This window comes from Lates calcarifer, linkage group LG4 (assembly GCF_001640805.2).
Source record: "Lates calcarifer isolate ASB-BC8 linkage group LG4, TLL_Latcal_v3, whole genome shotgun sequence".
NCBI classification, from domain to species: domain Eukaryota; kingdom Metazoa; phylum Chordata; class Actinopteri; family Centropomidae; genus Lates; species Lates calcarifer.
Genome location: NC_066836.1, coordinates 4,721,023 through 4,736,332, shown reverse-complemented (window position 1 = coordinate 4,736,332; position 15,310 = coordinate 4,721,023). Strand labels below are relative to the sequence as shown.

Below are 15,310 nucleotides of genomic sequence, written 5' to 3'. Positions count from 1 at the left end.
AAACACCTGGTGGTCATTGTTAAGCATTTAAAGTCTCCTGATTACATCCTCCAAAATGTTCGCACTGTGTATGCAAATGTCTTCAGATAGCTAATAAGGCTAGTGCTACTCCATAATTAGTTTTACTTTCATGCCAGCCAATGGAGTATTCAAATATTTCAAATGGTGGATATCTCATTTTGGGAGGAATTTCTCCTTTTGAAATGTTCATGAAAGTACGTCATTGCAGAGACATTTGTGACAGATTAACACAGCGGCTGGGACTTGGAACGGAAGGAAAGGAAGCTGCAGACATTTTCAGCTGGGTTTACTTTGTCTCCTGTTGACAACAGCTGCACTTGGGGCTTTAATTTTTATTTACGTTCTCTTTACAACATATTATACAGAGTCATCAAATGTTGTTAGTGCTCTGGAATTATCACAAGCATTAAAATAAATGTAAAAAAAAAATGTAAGAAGCTCCAGTCATTTCAAATGAAGGAATGTTATTGTGCAACTATGACTAATACAGTTCATAATACATACAAACAAAACATTTTTAAAAGGCACTTTAATGCTGTCTTATGTCAGGTGTCTGTGTGGCTTTGCTGAAAAAGAAGAAAACATTCTAACTAATCCATTTGACTGGATAGTTAAACAGCGACTAGTGAAACAGATCTCCAGTTATAAAGATGTGGGTTTTAGCACCTCCATTCCTGTTATGAATTTTAAAGGAACATTCAAGTCTACGTTATCCACCCTGCATATCAAGCACGCAGATCGCAATCCATCTTTGGCTCAGGGTTGGGGAAGGAGCACCTTTAAAAGAAAGCTCTGGGGGAAGAGCAGGCTCTATCTGTAGTGATACATATGGATTTTTGGCTTGGCTTAACACACCAGATAAGTCTCTTCCTCCAAAGCTTTCTTCCACAGCAAGCACCATCCCCCCACCCCCACACGCACGTTTTTTTTTTCTCCCCAGCCACATCGTTGAATCTGAGGCTAACCGAACCCTTATCCACCCCTCATCTTCTCTGACACCTCAAGACAACCTTGATTTCCCTTCGCCTCGGAATAAAACATGCACCAAAGGCACAGCCACACAGTACCATCCATAACACACAAGGTCAGAAATATAATGGCATATTCCATCAGATACAATTACATTTCTTCCCTGCCTCGATAAACATGTTCTCCATGTGTTTTCTTGTACACATGTAAAATATGTCTCAGAAAACATTATTTGCTTTACTTAGGGTGACGTACTGTTGTTTTGTTTTTGCTTTATATCAAATCTCTTTTTAACACTCTGTAACTAGACACACATATACATAAAACACGCGTCGTATTTGCAACCGGAGAGGAGCTAGCTAGATTATAAGTTTCTGTCTTCAGTGAGAACTAAAGGCGGATTTCTGCCCGTGTGTTTCCTTCCTTTGCCAGTCGGGGGCAGAGGAGAGCATTTTGGCATTCGAACCAGCAGAAATGAGACAGTAAGGGGTCGGTGGAAGGAGGGCTGGCAGGGGGACATGCCTTTTGGGGGGGAGGTGGCAATTTGAAGGGCAAGCGAGAGGGCGCTTGTTGATCATTGGGTAAGACGGAGAGGGGAGAGAGATGTCCGTCACTGAGTTTGAGAAGGAGAAGAAGAAGGGCGTGGAGGAGGAGGAAGGACAGAAGAGAGGAGAGAGGAGCAGAGCATTGAGCTGTAGGCCTGGCAGTCAGATAAGGAGAGGCTTAAAGAGTTGAGTGGATTTTGTATAGGCCTTTTCTGTGGGGGAATAATGCAGTGCAGAGTCACTAGACGACAGGAAGAGGAAGAGATAAAGAAAGCCAAAGACGTAAGGACAGAGAGAATGAAACAAGGGTTTGGTGGGAGGAGACGAATCCCAAGATGGGAGCCAAGATGAAGAGTGAATAACAGAGGCGCGAAGACAGCAGAGGAGGCAGGGAGGGAGATGTGGAGAGAGATATCTGGTTACCAGCACGCACTAAAATAATTAGCCCTGGGCTGGCGAGGAGAAACGTGTGAGCGGATTAACTGGACCTAAAATAACTGTGAGAGCACAGAAGCTGCACCTCTTCCTGGTAAGCCCTTTTGTCAGACTCCTGAGAGCATCCGCCAGCCCTCGGGGGCCGTGACGTCATTCCAGGTCGTCAGTCGCCGGCCATCGAGTCAACAGCGGACTGCCTCATGCACTCAGGCACAAACAGCGCAGCAGGCGCCCCCTACCACCCGCCCTGCTCGCCTCTTTCTTTTTCTACCGCCCCACCCCCCTCCCCTGTAGGCTGAAAAATGTGCAGCTGTTACAGTAAGCCCGTACGCTCTTATAGGGCCAGAAATAGCCCCCTTTAGCCAGGGCAGGGACACGGCGACAACCTCCATTAGCTCAAATGTGAGAGGATTGAATCACCCCGAGCTCGAGGGCTTGAACCTCTATCTACGCCGGCTGAGAGCAGGAATCATATTTCTCTCCCACTATCACTCTCCTCTCCCTCTCTGTCTCTCTTTTTCTCTATCTGAAGTCCAGAGTGCACTCACAGCTCCACTCAGTGTGTGTGATTGAGTCGTAAACATTAAGGGGGAAGATTCAGGGGACTCTAAACACAGAGGGATGTCTTTCGGGTTCCTCTTAAGGAAGTTATGTGCATAGTTAGGCCTTAAACAGTTTTACAGTTTGCCCAATGAGCGCATACAGGGTCTCCGATGAGGCGTTGTAAAAATTATTTGACACTGTTGCCACTGATATAGTAGGACTATTCTTACAGCCAGTGCTGTCTTGAGAGAGTAGAGATAATGGGAAATAATGGGGGTTGCATCAGGCTGGGCAGAAAAGGAGGGAGCAGACTAGAGGAGTGGAGGCAGTCATGGAGAAGTCAGACCTTTATCTATAGGAGAAAGAAAAGGAAGAAAAGAGGGAGGGGAAGTGAGAGAGGAAGAGAAACAGGATAGAGCAGTTAGCATATAAATCACTTCTGTAATTTGAATTAACAAGAAAGTCAGGAAATTCACAGTGAAAGAGGAAGAAATGGGATAGCAGAGGAAAAAGAAAGAAGATCAGTGTGAAGGGAGAAAGTAAGAGTTTGACACGTCGCCTTCGAAAAAAAAAAAAGCAAATTGGCTTGTCCCTGCAGCTGGGGATTCGTGATGCGTATCGGACGCACTTGGAGAAAGCTTTTTCGGTGGATAGGATCACAATGAAAGGAACCAGAAAGGCAAAACCCGGGGAGCAGCTTTTTAGATTTTGTTATCAAACCCAGCCGTCTTAGGGTCTCGCTTCAAATGGCATATCTTATGACCTGACAAAAGTACTCGGGGTGCCGGCTGGTGTAAGAGATTATCACGACATCTTAGATCTCGGCCTATATAGCTGCTGCGTCTACAGTCATCAGCCTGTGACAAGAGCAGATATGATTTGACTCATTTATTCAGGTACTCAGGTTGGCATTGTGGTGGGTGTAAAGTGGGATTGTGGTTTAACTCTCCTGCTGTTCTTCAATAGACTTCCCACTCTCCTATCCTCAACAGCTTCCTCCCCCCTTGGCCTCCCCCCTGCCTGCCAATTGGTCTATTGTTTGAAGGTGAGCTGGTTGGCGAGGCGGGAGAGAAGGCCAAGCCCTTTGGACCTCCCCGTCCCCGCCTCGCTGCTGGGCCCCTCCTGCCCGTTTCTGCCGGTCAGCTCCAGCTCGATGGTCATCAGCACCCGGCCCGAACCCTCCTCCCCTCCTCCCCCCACCCGCTCTGTCTTTCTGACTATGGTTCGCTGCCGCTGATTGGGCTGGGCCTTCGCCACCGCCTGGCGCACGGGCTGGAGCAGCCGGCTGGCGAGCCCGCCCCAGCCCCTCCCCGTATCCTATTTCTTATCCTTGCGTGACTCCTGCTTCTTCTTTTCCGAGGCAGCCGCCTTCACCTTGGAGGGGTCAGCGGGAGGCACGGGGCCCTGTGGGGGAGGAGGGAGAGGGGGTCGGGTGGAGAACAGGGGAGGAGAGTCACTTCAGGAGGAAAGGAGTGTGAGGGAGATAGAAAAAGAGAGAGACAGAGAGCAAGAAAGAGAGAGAGAGGGTAAAGAGGTAGGGGAAGGGGGAGTGGTGAGATGGGTGCATTAGAGGTGAGAGGATGAGAGGTGGGGTTAGCAGGACGGGTGGAGCTGTGTGAAGAGGAGAGAAAAACACATTTAGGAGGAAGAGAAGAGAGACAGACGTACGGAGAGACAGAGAGGGGTGAGGAGGTAGAGAGACAGTCCTTTTAAGGGAGGGGGTAGCAAGTGAGAGGGGGCGGTGTCCAGAGCTGTAAGGGGGTGACAAAACAGGTAACCATGCGTTAGGATGGGACACAGTGGCAGGTAGGCTCCAAACACCTGTGACAACTGAGAGACAATTGATCAATAACACACACTCAACACACACAACACAAACATTCACGCACACACACAAACTGTAACCAGACTGGGTTTTAATTGGTAGATATTTGAACACCTTTAAGTTTGACCATGTTTGTCTTTTTAAGGTAGAAAGTGACTGTTTTTATCTACTGCACATCACCAGTGACTATATTTACATGTGCAGTTAGGACATGCAACTCACCGAAATAGAGTCATTTAAATACTGATGAAACAATGCTTATATACAGCCAGGATAACTTAGCGTAAAATCCAGCACATCATTTGAATTCTTTGAATCTGCCCTTTTTCATTTTTCAGGTGTAAAAGAGAATAAATAATCTTGTAGACCATTTTGCTGTAGCTATGGTCAGGGACAGACATGCTTGACTGGCTTTGTGATATTTGCAAAAAAAAAAAAAAAAAAAAAAAGCCAACAGCAGCTTCAAATATTCATCCTACTAACACTTACATAATTCATCCATTCACTCCCACTCATTCTGGATATTGTCTGTGCATTGTCTAAAAACATCTCTAAGAAGAAATCTATAAAAGGAAGAGGAGGATGAGGGAAAAGGAAGTAAAGTGAGGCTTCACTTGAGCATAACAAATCCATCAGGAAGGACTGGACAGAGAGGAGATAAGGTCACGGCAACACTTAACTTTACAATAGTTGTATTTCAGTGCATTAACCTGTGTGTTAACCTATTGAAAAGTATCACAAGTGCACCATAATGCTCTGATGGAGCTTAATGAAACTTCACTTATATGTAATGGTTCTCACAACTTGTACTTTTAATGTACTTCCACAGGTTGAACAACAGGCCGGTACACTAAACAGTAAAGTGTTACTGAGGACAGACAGAGTGAATGGGAAGCATGCTGGATCTGAGGGTTAGAGACTGAAATACTTCAGCTCTAATACATCAGGTTAGTCAACAGTGGAAAGCACACCAGAGGCTGCTTCTACTCGCTGAAGCTTCAACTAATAATACCCCACTGATTGCATTAGAAAATGTATCATCTTTAATTATGCACTGTGCAAAAGCAGCACACACTCTGATCAGACAGCAATTGAGTCATACGTTACAGCTAACATCCGGCTCGATGGAGCTGCTGTGCAGCCCATCCGGTGTCATTACCTTCGATCATACTTACATTCTCTCATATATCATTGTATTGTTTACCATTATGCATCCCACGGTAGGCTCAGTTTGTGCTGCAATGTATTGCAGAGCTCCCACGCTAACGACGGAGCTGCTTCGTAAACACAATCCAGCCTGCTTAGGCAGAATGCAGAGCCACCCTTGTTACAGGACCTGCACACACTTCAAAGGAAATGTGGGTACAGTGGCAAAATAGGAGGGACTGGTGAGGAGGTAGATAGGTGGGGTAGTGGCTGCGTCCCCTGCTGCATATTAAACAGAGACAGTGACAGGTGAGGAGGGAGATTGAGAGGCAGATGAAGAGTGAGAGGTAGTGATTTTCTGTCCAGAACCGAGGATGATCAGAACCCAGAAGACCTGAGGAGGGAGAGAGGAGAAACTGGGAAGGGAGTGAGGCGGCGGCGGCGGTGGTGGTGGTGGTGGTGGTGATGGGGAGGAGGGGCGGGGGGAGGATCGACAGAGCGAGAGAGGGAGTAAGAGGGGAAGAGGAGAGGGAGAATTACAGATAGATAGATGCTTCTCATGGACAGCGAGGAAGTCAAAGGCATGAAGAGGCAGGAGGTGGGGAAGGAGAGGAGGAGGAGGAGGAGGAGGAAGATGCGACTGAAGAGAGGGAGACAGGGGACCGGATAAAAGGAATGTGAATGAGAGAGCGAGGGAGGGAGGGAGTGAAGTAAAGTGAGGGGGTGAGGCAAGTGGGGGGATGGAGAGAAGAATGGGTGGGTTGTGCGTGCGTGCGTGCGAGCTCAGATCGATACCGAGTGCACTCAATTATCATTCCAGTACAGTGTGTGTGTGTGTGTGTGTGTGTGTTCATTCCTGTGAGCTTTCTTATGTGTGTGGCTGCAGGGGTAAACTCCTCTCCCACAACTCCACCTAATGGGGAGTAGCACACACCACGGGGTTCCTTTGTCTCTCTGTCTCACTCACTCCCTCACTCACTCCCTCACACGCAGCCTTTTGGAGATTTGTAGTGCAAGCCAAGCAAACAGAAAGTAACGAAGATGGTGAGGCTGATACAAAATTGTGTTGTGTCAGCAGAGCCTCCTAATAAGGGCTATTTGATCAAACAACCACTTATGAGCACACTATAAAATCCCATGGGTGCTTTGTGTGTGGCATAGCTACAGGAGAGGAATCAGCTCTGAGAGGGAAAAAAATAAATAAAAATAAAAACATAAGCGAGCGTGAGCTCAGATGCAACGTCTGTTTTTGCTGTGTATTTTTCTTCCAAGCTGAGACTTGCAGGAGAGTAACTGTAAATGACAACGTTGTCAAATATTTCAGTGTCCTTTTGGCGGCGAGTTATTTATTCATATATGCACTGTCACCCGCCGCAGGCACTTGAGAGCAACTGACTGCAACTCAAGAGTAACCTGACAATCATACGACAGTAGAAAGGAAAGAAGAAGACAGAAGGAGGAAGAGGGGCTCCAGGGAGATGAGAGTGAATGCCCTTGTTTGAGGTAGTAGGAAGGGTTGGCCCTCACTGGTGTCGCCCCCTAGGTTTGGGGGCAAGATGGTGCGCTCCTAACCGCCGGCAGGAACCTGCCACCGCCACGGCTGCTTCGTCATTATATTAACTTATACCTGCGGCTAAATGACTCGCTGTCACAGGAGCACCTTTGATCTCCTGCCTCAGATATCTTTGCGTGCTTCTCATGTCAAAGCTGATTTTTGATTTAGAAAAACGCCTTGAACTGAAATCCCTTGACTTCCCTTTTTTTCGTTATCAGCATCCAAGGCATACAGTCGATTACAATACACCCCTGCAACCACTCAACACCCCCCCCCACCCCCCGCCCACATTACCACAGAGTAATCAAACAGAACTTGCCCTAGTGCCTTGTATTCACAAAAGAATACAAGCCACCAAAATGTCTGATTAATCCACCACTTGAGGCTATCACACTCCCATGAGGAATAGAAGAAAAAAAAAAATACCCCAAATCCTTGGCGTGCAGCAGCGTAAAACCACTGATAACAGCCCAGACCATTATAGGCCCAGTGATTTTCATTTGACTCCCAGTGAGCGAAATCAGCAGCTCCCGTCCATTTCCCCACTGCGAGCAAATCACAGCCCCATTCAATACAGCAATAGCATTAGCGCCGTGACCTGGCCTCGGCCATTTCACAGTCGCTGGTTTGATTTTTGCCCCATGGCTGTTTACTAGCACGGCGCTGTTTAGGCCCCCTGAGGGAGCTGAAGGAGGGGGCGAAGGCCACGAGAGAGAGGGGAGGGACAGTACCGGCTTTAGAGTACCTCAAATGCTGAGGCGGCACTGGAATTTTAACAGCTTGAACACTGTTATTAAGCGTTCGCCGGGCAGAGTTTGAATGACATGTTATTTTGTTGTTGATACGTTGCTGCGAGGTGGAGACGGCTAAGTGTGTGGACATACTGGAGCTGCTGGGACTGGCACTGGGGGAATGCGATTATGAAACTGTGCCGTTATGCACTGTCATGTTGGATGTATGCTATTGTGTGGCTGCGCTGCAACAGAATAGATGAATATTCCGTCTGACACCACGTTTCCTGAGCCTAACAAATATTCAAAAACTGAACGCTACTGTAATCTCTCCAAAAGGACGTCATTTTACTATGTGGCGCCTGAATATGACAGCAAACAAAGCTGTTGCATTTGTTGCTGTCGAGTGGATGTGTGCATGTGATGGGAGTGTGCGAGGAGAGGAGGTAGAGGAAGAGGAGCAGGAGGAGGAGGAAGAAGAAGAAGAAGGGGGGGCATGGAGGAAGGAGTGGAAGGAACTTGCCTGTCTCTGCTGTGATCCCTCTTTCTTTTTCTTGCCATGTTTGCTGGAGGGGACAAAAGAAAGACAATGTCAGAATGTCGAATCTATCTCTCCCTCCAGTGGTCACAGGGCAGCACTGCCTGGCAGCCATCATAAAGAGAACATCAACTTAATCTACAGGCCCTGTCCCAAACACAGCTCCCAGGTGCTAGATGTGTTAAGATCTCATAAGATTGGATAGGTATAAGCAAGATGATGGATCCATCATCTCCATGATCTAGTGGATTATCCACTCAGACACCTTCGCTTCACCACTTTTAATCATCTTGCTTTGGACCTATGCAGTAAGGTTTGTAGATTAAATCTAAATGAGAGATCATTATCTGTCTCTTTCCAGCTGACTAATTTCAAATCTAAACCTCGCACACCAAACTAAATCAAATTCGTGGCACTGCAGCTACGCCAGCTTGGCCACGCAGGTGTCGGTGCCAGGGATGGGCTCCGGCCTCAGCTCCAGTCCCTGGCACAGACACGACTGGCAGAGCGCCGCCGGGCAAAGGCCGGGCACTGACCTGACACTGAGGCTGAAGACGCGGCGTGCCACCAGGAACCTCATCAGGTAGTAGATGACCACGATGAGCACCAGCAGGCCCAGCACCACCCCGATGATGGCCCCTGTGATCACGCCAGCCTGGATGGGCACTGTGGATGGAGGAGAGGAAAAGGAGGAGAGGAGCAGTGTTAGAGGACAGAGCAGAGGAGAACAACGCAGAGATATTTGAGGATAAAAGGGAGAAAGAGGTGGAAAGCAAGTGACAGGCAGAGGTTGGGAGTGTTCAAAAGAAGAAAAAAAGGTGTGAAGAGAGAAACAGTAAAGGGGTGCGAGAAGAAAAGAAGTGAGAGGAAATGGAAGGGAGAGGAAGGGGAGGAACAAAGCTAGAAGGAAAGGGAATAGGAGATGAAAGTAGAACAGAAAAGGAAAGCAATGGCACAATAAAGGTTGAATGAAAGATGAAGGATTCAAGTGCAGCAGATGCAGAGGAGGAGATGGAGAGAGGGAGAGTAAAAGTGAGAGTGGGGGATGGGATGAGACAGTGGAAGACGACAGAGAGGGGGAAAGGAAGAGAGAAATAGGAGGCGAGAGGGAGGGGGAGAAAAGAAGTGAAAGGGAGGCAGTGATAGCAATCTCAAATAGAGAAAGAGATAAAATTGTAATTGATTTCATTTAATGGGAAGTGCGAGGAATTCTAAATGAGGCGGTGCAATGACTGGTCTGAACACAGAACTTGCTTTAGTCTGATGCACAGCGCAAATTGAGATTAATTTCAGAGTTTGGAATGATTATAACAACAATTGAGAACAGTTGGCTTCTGACGAAAAACATTCACCAAAATATGCCATATGGGCTCAGTGGAAATCTAATGAGCAGACACAGATGTAAGACAATGCAGGCATCAGACTTTACATGGTGGGGAATTTGATTTTGCTGAGGAACCCCCACCAGGCTCACTGCGCTCCCTCCAGTATCACCTTTCTCAAAGACCAGCAGGCGAACGCTGGAGGGCCGGCCCACAATGTCAGGGGGGTTCTTGGCGTCACAGGTGAAGGTGCCATTGTCGCTGAATTCCAGGTTCTTGATCAGGATGGAGCCGTCTCGGCGGCTGGGGTTCCCCACGAACTCTAGTCTGTCCCTGAACGGGCCCTTGTTGTCGACATAGGCTGCGCCACCGGTGTAGTGGAAGATCTGTAAAAGACAAAGAGGACATTGTACTGTACGTATGTACGTGGTGTATGTACATGTATTTACTCCCAAGAGTTACTGCTGCATTTAACTGTTAGTGATGGTTCAGATATATTTTGCAGTCACGTACAAAATAAAGACAAACATTTACAAGTCTAGTCCACAAACTGAACTGACAAGTATGACTGAGTGTTGAAACTCAATACTGTTTTGGTAGCAACAAAAATCTGTCTGTAGAGTATTGAAAACTGTCAAGTACTGAAGGTTGCATGTTTTTTTTACTTGTTCTTTGATAGACTGCTCCCTACTGAAACTTAAAGTTGGGTAGAAGTGGAGAGTGTAAACATAAGTTGCTTATTTAGACAAAGCAGCATTAGCATTCATTTGTAGTTGTGTTTCTGTTTTGGTCTCTTCCAACTCCTGAGGGACAATTTCTGGATTTTTAGCTGCGTGACATCCCACTGTGTTCACCAGTTTGTCACTAAAACTGTGTCTGTCTGCCTTTTGGTCATGGGTAGTTAGCATACAGTGGATCTTTTTATGAGAACAAAAACAGGCTGCAGGCTGGAAAACCAAAACAATAAGCTGAGAGACACTACAAGGCTTTTTAGAGCTGAGCTGGCTGGTGACAGAGTCAGGTGTTAATTCTCTGTGGGTTCATCACGAAGAACGACATGACGCAGTCATTTAATCCTCTGGCAACATGATGACATTGATTATCGCAGCTTTACATCAGAATGTTTCTATTTTATTTTAAGATGTTGTACAGCTGCTCGAGTTTAGACAAAACAATAAAATGATTTAAAGGGAAAAAGAGAGTTTTGTTAAAAGCATGTTTATCGTTATATTTCGAAAAGTGAAATACTTGAATAATATTGTATCATACCAAAATCTAAGTATCGAATCAACACTAGCAAAAATCCTCCAAAAAAGGAGGATTACAAATCAAGTCCAGAGTTCAAAGAATTGATTTTTTAACACAGTGCTAATTGATTTGGGGCGAAGCCTGAATGGACAGAGTGTTACAACTGGGATGAAAAGGCTGATGATCCAGACTTGACAAGGTCAAGGTCAAATTGAAATGTAATGTTTCAGTACACGTCTAACTGAATATTTAAGGCCTGTGAGATGAATAAGCAGGTTCCATGTATTACACACAATCTTTGATATGATATGAACGTGTCTGAAATCAAATGCGACATTTAAAAGGACAAATGCACCATGAAAACACAAATGCACCATGAAAACAGACAGACATATGAAACTGTAAATCCGTCCAGGCGGGTGAAGAAATGAGCGACAGAAGATAAGTGGAAAAGAAAAAAGAAAAAAGAAAGAAATCTAGTTTCAAAGTGAGGGCACCGCGGGAGACGGATGAAGGCGATGGAGGTGAGGGGAGGAGATAATGAGAGAGGAGGGGAGGAACAAAGAAGGCAGGGCTGGGGGGGAGGAAGAGATTAAGGGAGGTGGACAGAGGGAGGCGCAGTCAGGACGGGGAGATAGAGAGATTAGAGAGATGGCAGGACGATAAGGGCAGGGAGAGTGAAATTAAAGAGCAGGAGGCAGGTGAGGCGGCAAGAGTGAGAAGATTAGGAGAGAAAGTTTCTGTGTGCTTGTTGTCTCCCACAGTAAGTTAATACATGCAAACCTCAGTGGTGCGTTAGAATAAATTGAATATTTTTTTGAATGTGTGAGGACATTTTAGATAATACACCGTCCTGCATTTGTCAGATTAAACCCTTGTCTTTTTTTGATGACTTGGAAGTGTCCTGTTTGTGAAGACGTTCCTACTAACCACCAAAACATATTGTTTGTCCATCAGCTAGCAAAAATAATCAGCCATGTTTAAATTCCCGATATTAAAGCTGCACAAAGCAAGTCAGCAAGTGATGCCAAATGAATGTAGTTTGAAGTCTGATTCCATGTGACATCAGACCACCACTCCCTCCTTTACTGGTCTTTGTGCCTGGCAGGGGCGGAGATGGTGAAAACAAAAAAGCCTTTTTTGGCGACAAACAAAGCCATTGTTGGCAAATCTACATTTCTGTTACTGCAAAGGACGTTTTTGTATTCCCAGCTTTAATATTTATCTGTGGCTTCTCAAATATGAAAGGAAATTAACTCCAACATCAGAACTTCATTTAAGAAGGAGGAGGAAGGGGATGCTCCTCTGTTGTATCTCAACTTAATGACTTATGTTAAATATCTGGCACCTCAGCTGCTAAATGATTCACTATGTTTCACCAGCTAGTCATTGACTTTGTTTATCAGAGCCGATGAGAGCTGATGAGATTGAATCAGCAGCAAAGATAGGGGCTGTAAAGCCAAAACAAAGAGCTCAAAGATACTAAAGTGTGCTTCATGACAGATTCATCAAGTGCAGCCTTGATGTGGATGTAACTACTTTTGAATTTTTGTTGAGATTTACTGACTTCTCGACAGGTTCCAGTCAACTACCCGTTGACCAAAGCATGTTACCTTTAGCCTTTAATCTTGTCTAGTTTTGGTGTGTGTGTGAGTGAGAGAGAGAGAGAGAGTGTGTGTGTATTACAGAAATGCTGTCCCGGGATCCGTCAGGCCTGTATGTCCAGGAGAAGGTGACGTCCTCCGAGGTCCAGCGCCAGGAGAAGAACGAACAGGACAGCCGGATGTCGGAGCCCACCAGGGCGTGGCGCTCCCAGCCGGTGTAAATCACTATGGCCTGGGACTGCTCAGGCACTGGGAGACATACAAATCAGGTGGATGTAATTCACAAACAGCCATCCCACAGCGACAGAGGATATAAAAATCAATTCTGGTTTAAAGAAAAATACTCCCTGTACCCCCTTCTACTGTAGAGAACGAGCAGAATAGCAACATGAAAAGTTTTTTTAAGAGAACATCGAGTTCACAAGGCCATGTACAGTGTTATGCATGAGTATGTATAAAAATATGAATTCACTACATTACACTTTTGATGGGAATACATGTAGTGACTTGCATTTTTCCTGAATGTTTCTCAATCCCTGCTGTAATCACAGAGCTCTGCTCACATTTCCATTCCTTAGTTCTCTCCTTGAAATCTATAAAGTAAATTCTAAATGCTCAGATATGCAGCCAGACATGCACGTTAAACTGCACATTTAGTGGTGTCAGATCCTCCATTGATTCAGACATGCACTCAGTAAATATTTGGATTATTAGTGGAATATTGGTGCTAGTCTCTAAAAGTCAAAGGGGAACATCATTTTCTCCATTAATATGGATTATGTTGGCTTAATCATGTGCACTGTTTATGCTTGAATAATATTTAATGATCAATGTTAATTTGGTTTCGGCTGCAAAATCAATATTTTACTTCCCTAGAAAATGCTCTCAGCATCTCAAACAACCCACGAAGCCCCAGAGAGCTGCACACACACCTGCCACTCTAACATTAGCCACAGCATCACTTTTTTGTATTGTTCAGTCTCACTTGAAGCGTCTGCCACATTGACACTAATGTCCTAGGTGCCCTCGAGCTTTTTTGTTAACACCTGGAGAGTAAAGTTCACTGCTCTCACTGCAAGCATCCATGAGCGATTGCTGTTAGTGCAGCCGGCCCCCTCGAAACTCGTCAATGAAACCACGCCTGACATTTTTAAATTAAAATTCGGACAAAAAGGGAGTTGAGAAAGCTACTGCATCTGCTCAAGAGCAAAAAGTCTGCCAGCCCTCAGTTTAAAAGTCATGATATTAGTGCCTTTTAGGTTTGCAAGCTTAGAGACACCTGCTTTATGAGAGGAGCACAGATGGACAGTGCTCAGCCACTTAACATAATGCACCTGAAAAGGAACTACACTCTACTACAGGAAATCAATACAACAAAGACCAAGATATCAATTTAAATGCTTTAGTTTAGCATTAATCCACTGTAGAGGGAAATGTTACATTTCAGTAAAAGATCAGTTAATTCACTGCTAATCCTACTGACCCTTTTTATTATCATCAACTCCATTATTTTTCAGGTTAGCACAGAAGAGGAAAACAGGAAAAAAGCCATTTTCATCATATCCTCATTTAACCTTTAACCCCACATCAGTGGAAAGATAATTTCTAAGTCTTCACTTCCAATAGATGAAATTCAGTGTGGGCTTCTTTAAAACCTCATCAAAATAAAAACTGAACAAAGTTAAAAGAAGACTTAGTTTTTCTTTTTCTTCTTCTTTTTTTTTTTTACCTATTCCCAGGAGGACAACCGACGCCAGCGCCAAAAACGTCAGCATGGTTTCAGGCTTCTACGGAGCTCCCAAAAGACTGATGCCGCAGACCTGACAGGAGCCTGTCGAGGAAGAGTCCCAACTCTGGAGGGAGCGTGAAGTGAGTGGAAGGAGGAGAAAGGAAAGAAAGAGAGTGGCAGGGGCGCAGGATGCCAGGACAGAGGGCTTCAAAACAGGACAACAACAGAAAACCCACTGTCCCCTGGTTTATACCCAACCACACCCCTCGCCCAGGCCCGGTCCGGCCCATTCCTCCTCTCCACACACCCCCCTCCAGCCTCCACACAATCCCCCCACTCCATCCCCACCTCCACCCTTCCTGCCATTTCTCTCCATTTCATCCCTCATTGAAACAAATTACACACATTATCTTTTGAAGTGGAGGAAAAACGCAGGCAAGAGGCACCTGCTCTGTACAGTAGCTCGTGAATTAATTGGGTAAACAATAGGCAACTTGGGGCGAATTTGCAAAGTCTGTGCAGCATTTACACCATGATGAATGTAATGTGGTAGATTACACCCTCACCGTGCTGTGATTGAGCTGAGAGGGAATGCTAATCAACGCTTAGCATGTAGGCGTGAGCGAGGGTGTGTGACAGGGAACCATGACCATCTGCAGTCGCTCTGCGTGTGATCACTGCTCATATGTAAATATTACATGTGGAGTGGTGGGAAGCCGTCTCAGGCCTGTTTCTGTCTGTTTACAGTGAGGGAGGAGGTTACGAAGGGGATCCTGCAGCGAGGTCAGCCCAGTGCTCTCTCCTCTGTCCCCATCCCTCACCCCTCTTTCTCCTCTCCCTGCACTTTCACCCGGTCTGAGGCCAGCGGCCCAAACAAAGCCCCGACTCTTCACACTGCCTCTCTCTCTGTCCTCCCTCTCTCCAGATTCCTGTCGTTTGCTGACGTCTAGCACTTGGAGACAATGGAGAGAGAGGGGGACAGGGGCTGACTGGTGTTTGCCCGTCTGTCAATGGTGCTTTCTTCCTCTCCGTTCCTCTCCCTTTTCTTTCTCCCTGCCTTGCTTTCTGCTCCTGCCCAGACAAAGCTGTGTATTCAAAG

General features: G+C 46.0%; 1 protein-coding gene across 3 annotated transcripts; it reads right to left on the bottom strand.

The window, feature by feature from the left end:
- Positions 1-302: 302 nt before the first annotated feature.
- Positions 303-14,450, bottom strand: mpz (myelin protein zero). Of its 3 annotated transcripts, XM_018678169.2 has the most exons (7): positions 14,212-14,450; positions 12,565-12,731; positions 9,803-10,016; positions 8,845-8,974; positions 8,294-8,336; positions 3,888-3,917; positions 303-2,865 (listed from the first exon to the last, which is right to left on the bottom strand). In XM_018678169.2, exons 1-7 carry the CDS (start codon positions 14,255-14,257, stop codon positions 2,854-2,856), a joined length of 642 nt encoding a protein of 213 aa, XP_018533685.1. In that variant the 5' UTR covers positions 14,258-14,450; the 3' UTR covers positions 303-2,853. The 3 variants fall into 3 exon arrangements, with proteins under 3 accessions (XP_018533685.1, XP_018533687.1, XP_018533686.1); XM_018678171.2 differs by lacking the exon at positions 3,888-3,917; XM_018678170.2 differs by lacking the exons at positions 303-2,865; positions 3,888-3,917 and adding an exon at positions 3,924-4,264.
- Positions 14,451-15,310: the final 860 nt, after the last annotated feature.

Bases quoted from the DNA above. Each gene is read 5' to 3' on its own strand.
- mpz (XM_018678169.2), bottom strand. From the start codon at position 14,257: ATGCTGACGTTTTTGGCGCTGGCGTCGGTTGTCCTCCTGGGAATAG. The intron at 8,975-9,802 runs GTGATACTGGAG...CTCCATCCACAG, and splicing joins CCTGCTGGTCTTTGAGAAAG to TGCCCATCCAGGCTGGCGTG. The intron at 8,337-8,844 runs GTCAGTGCCCGG...TGTCCCCTCCAG, and splicing joins GTCTTCAGCCTCAGTGTCAG to CAAACATGGCAAGAAAAAGA.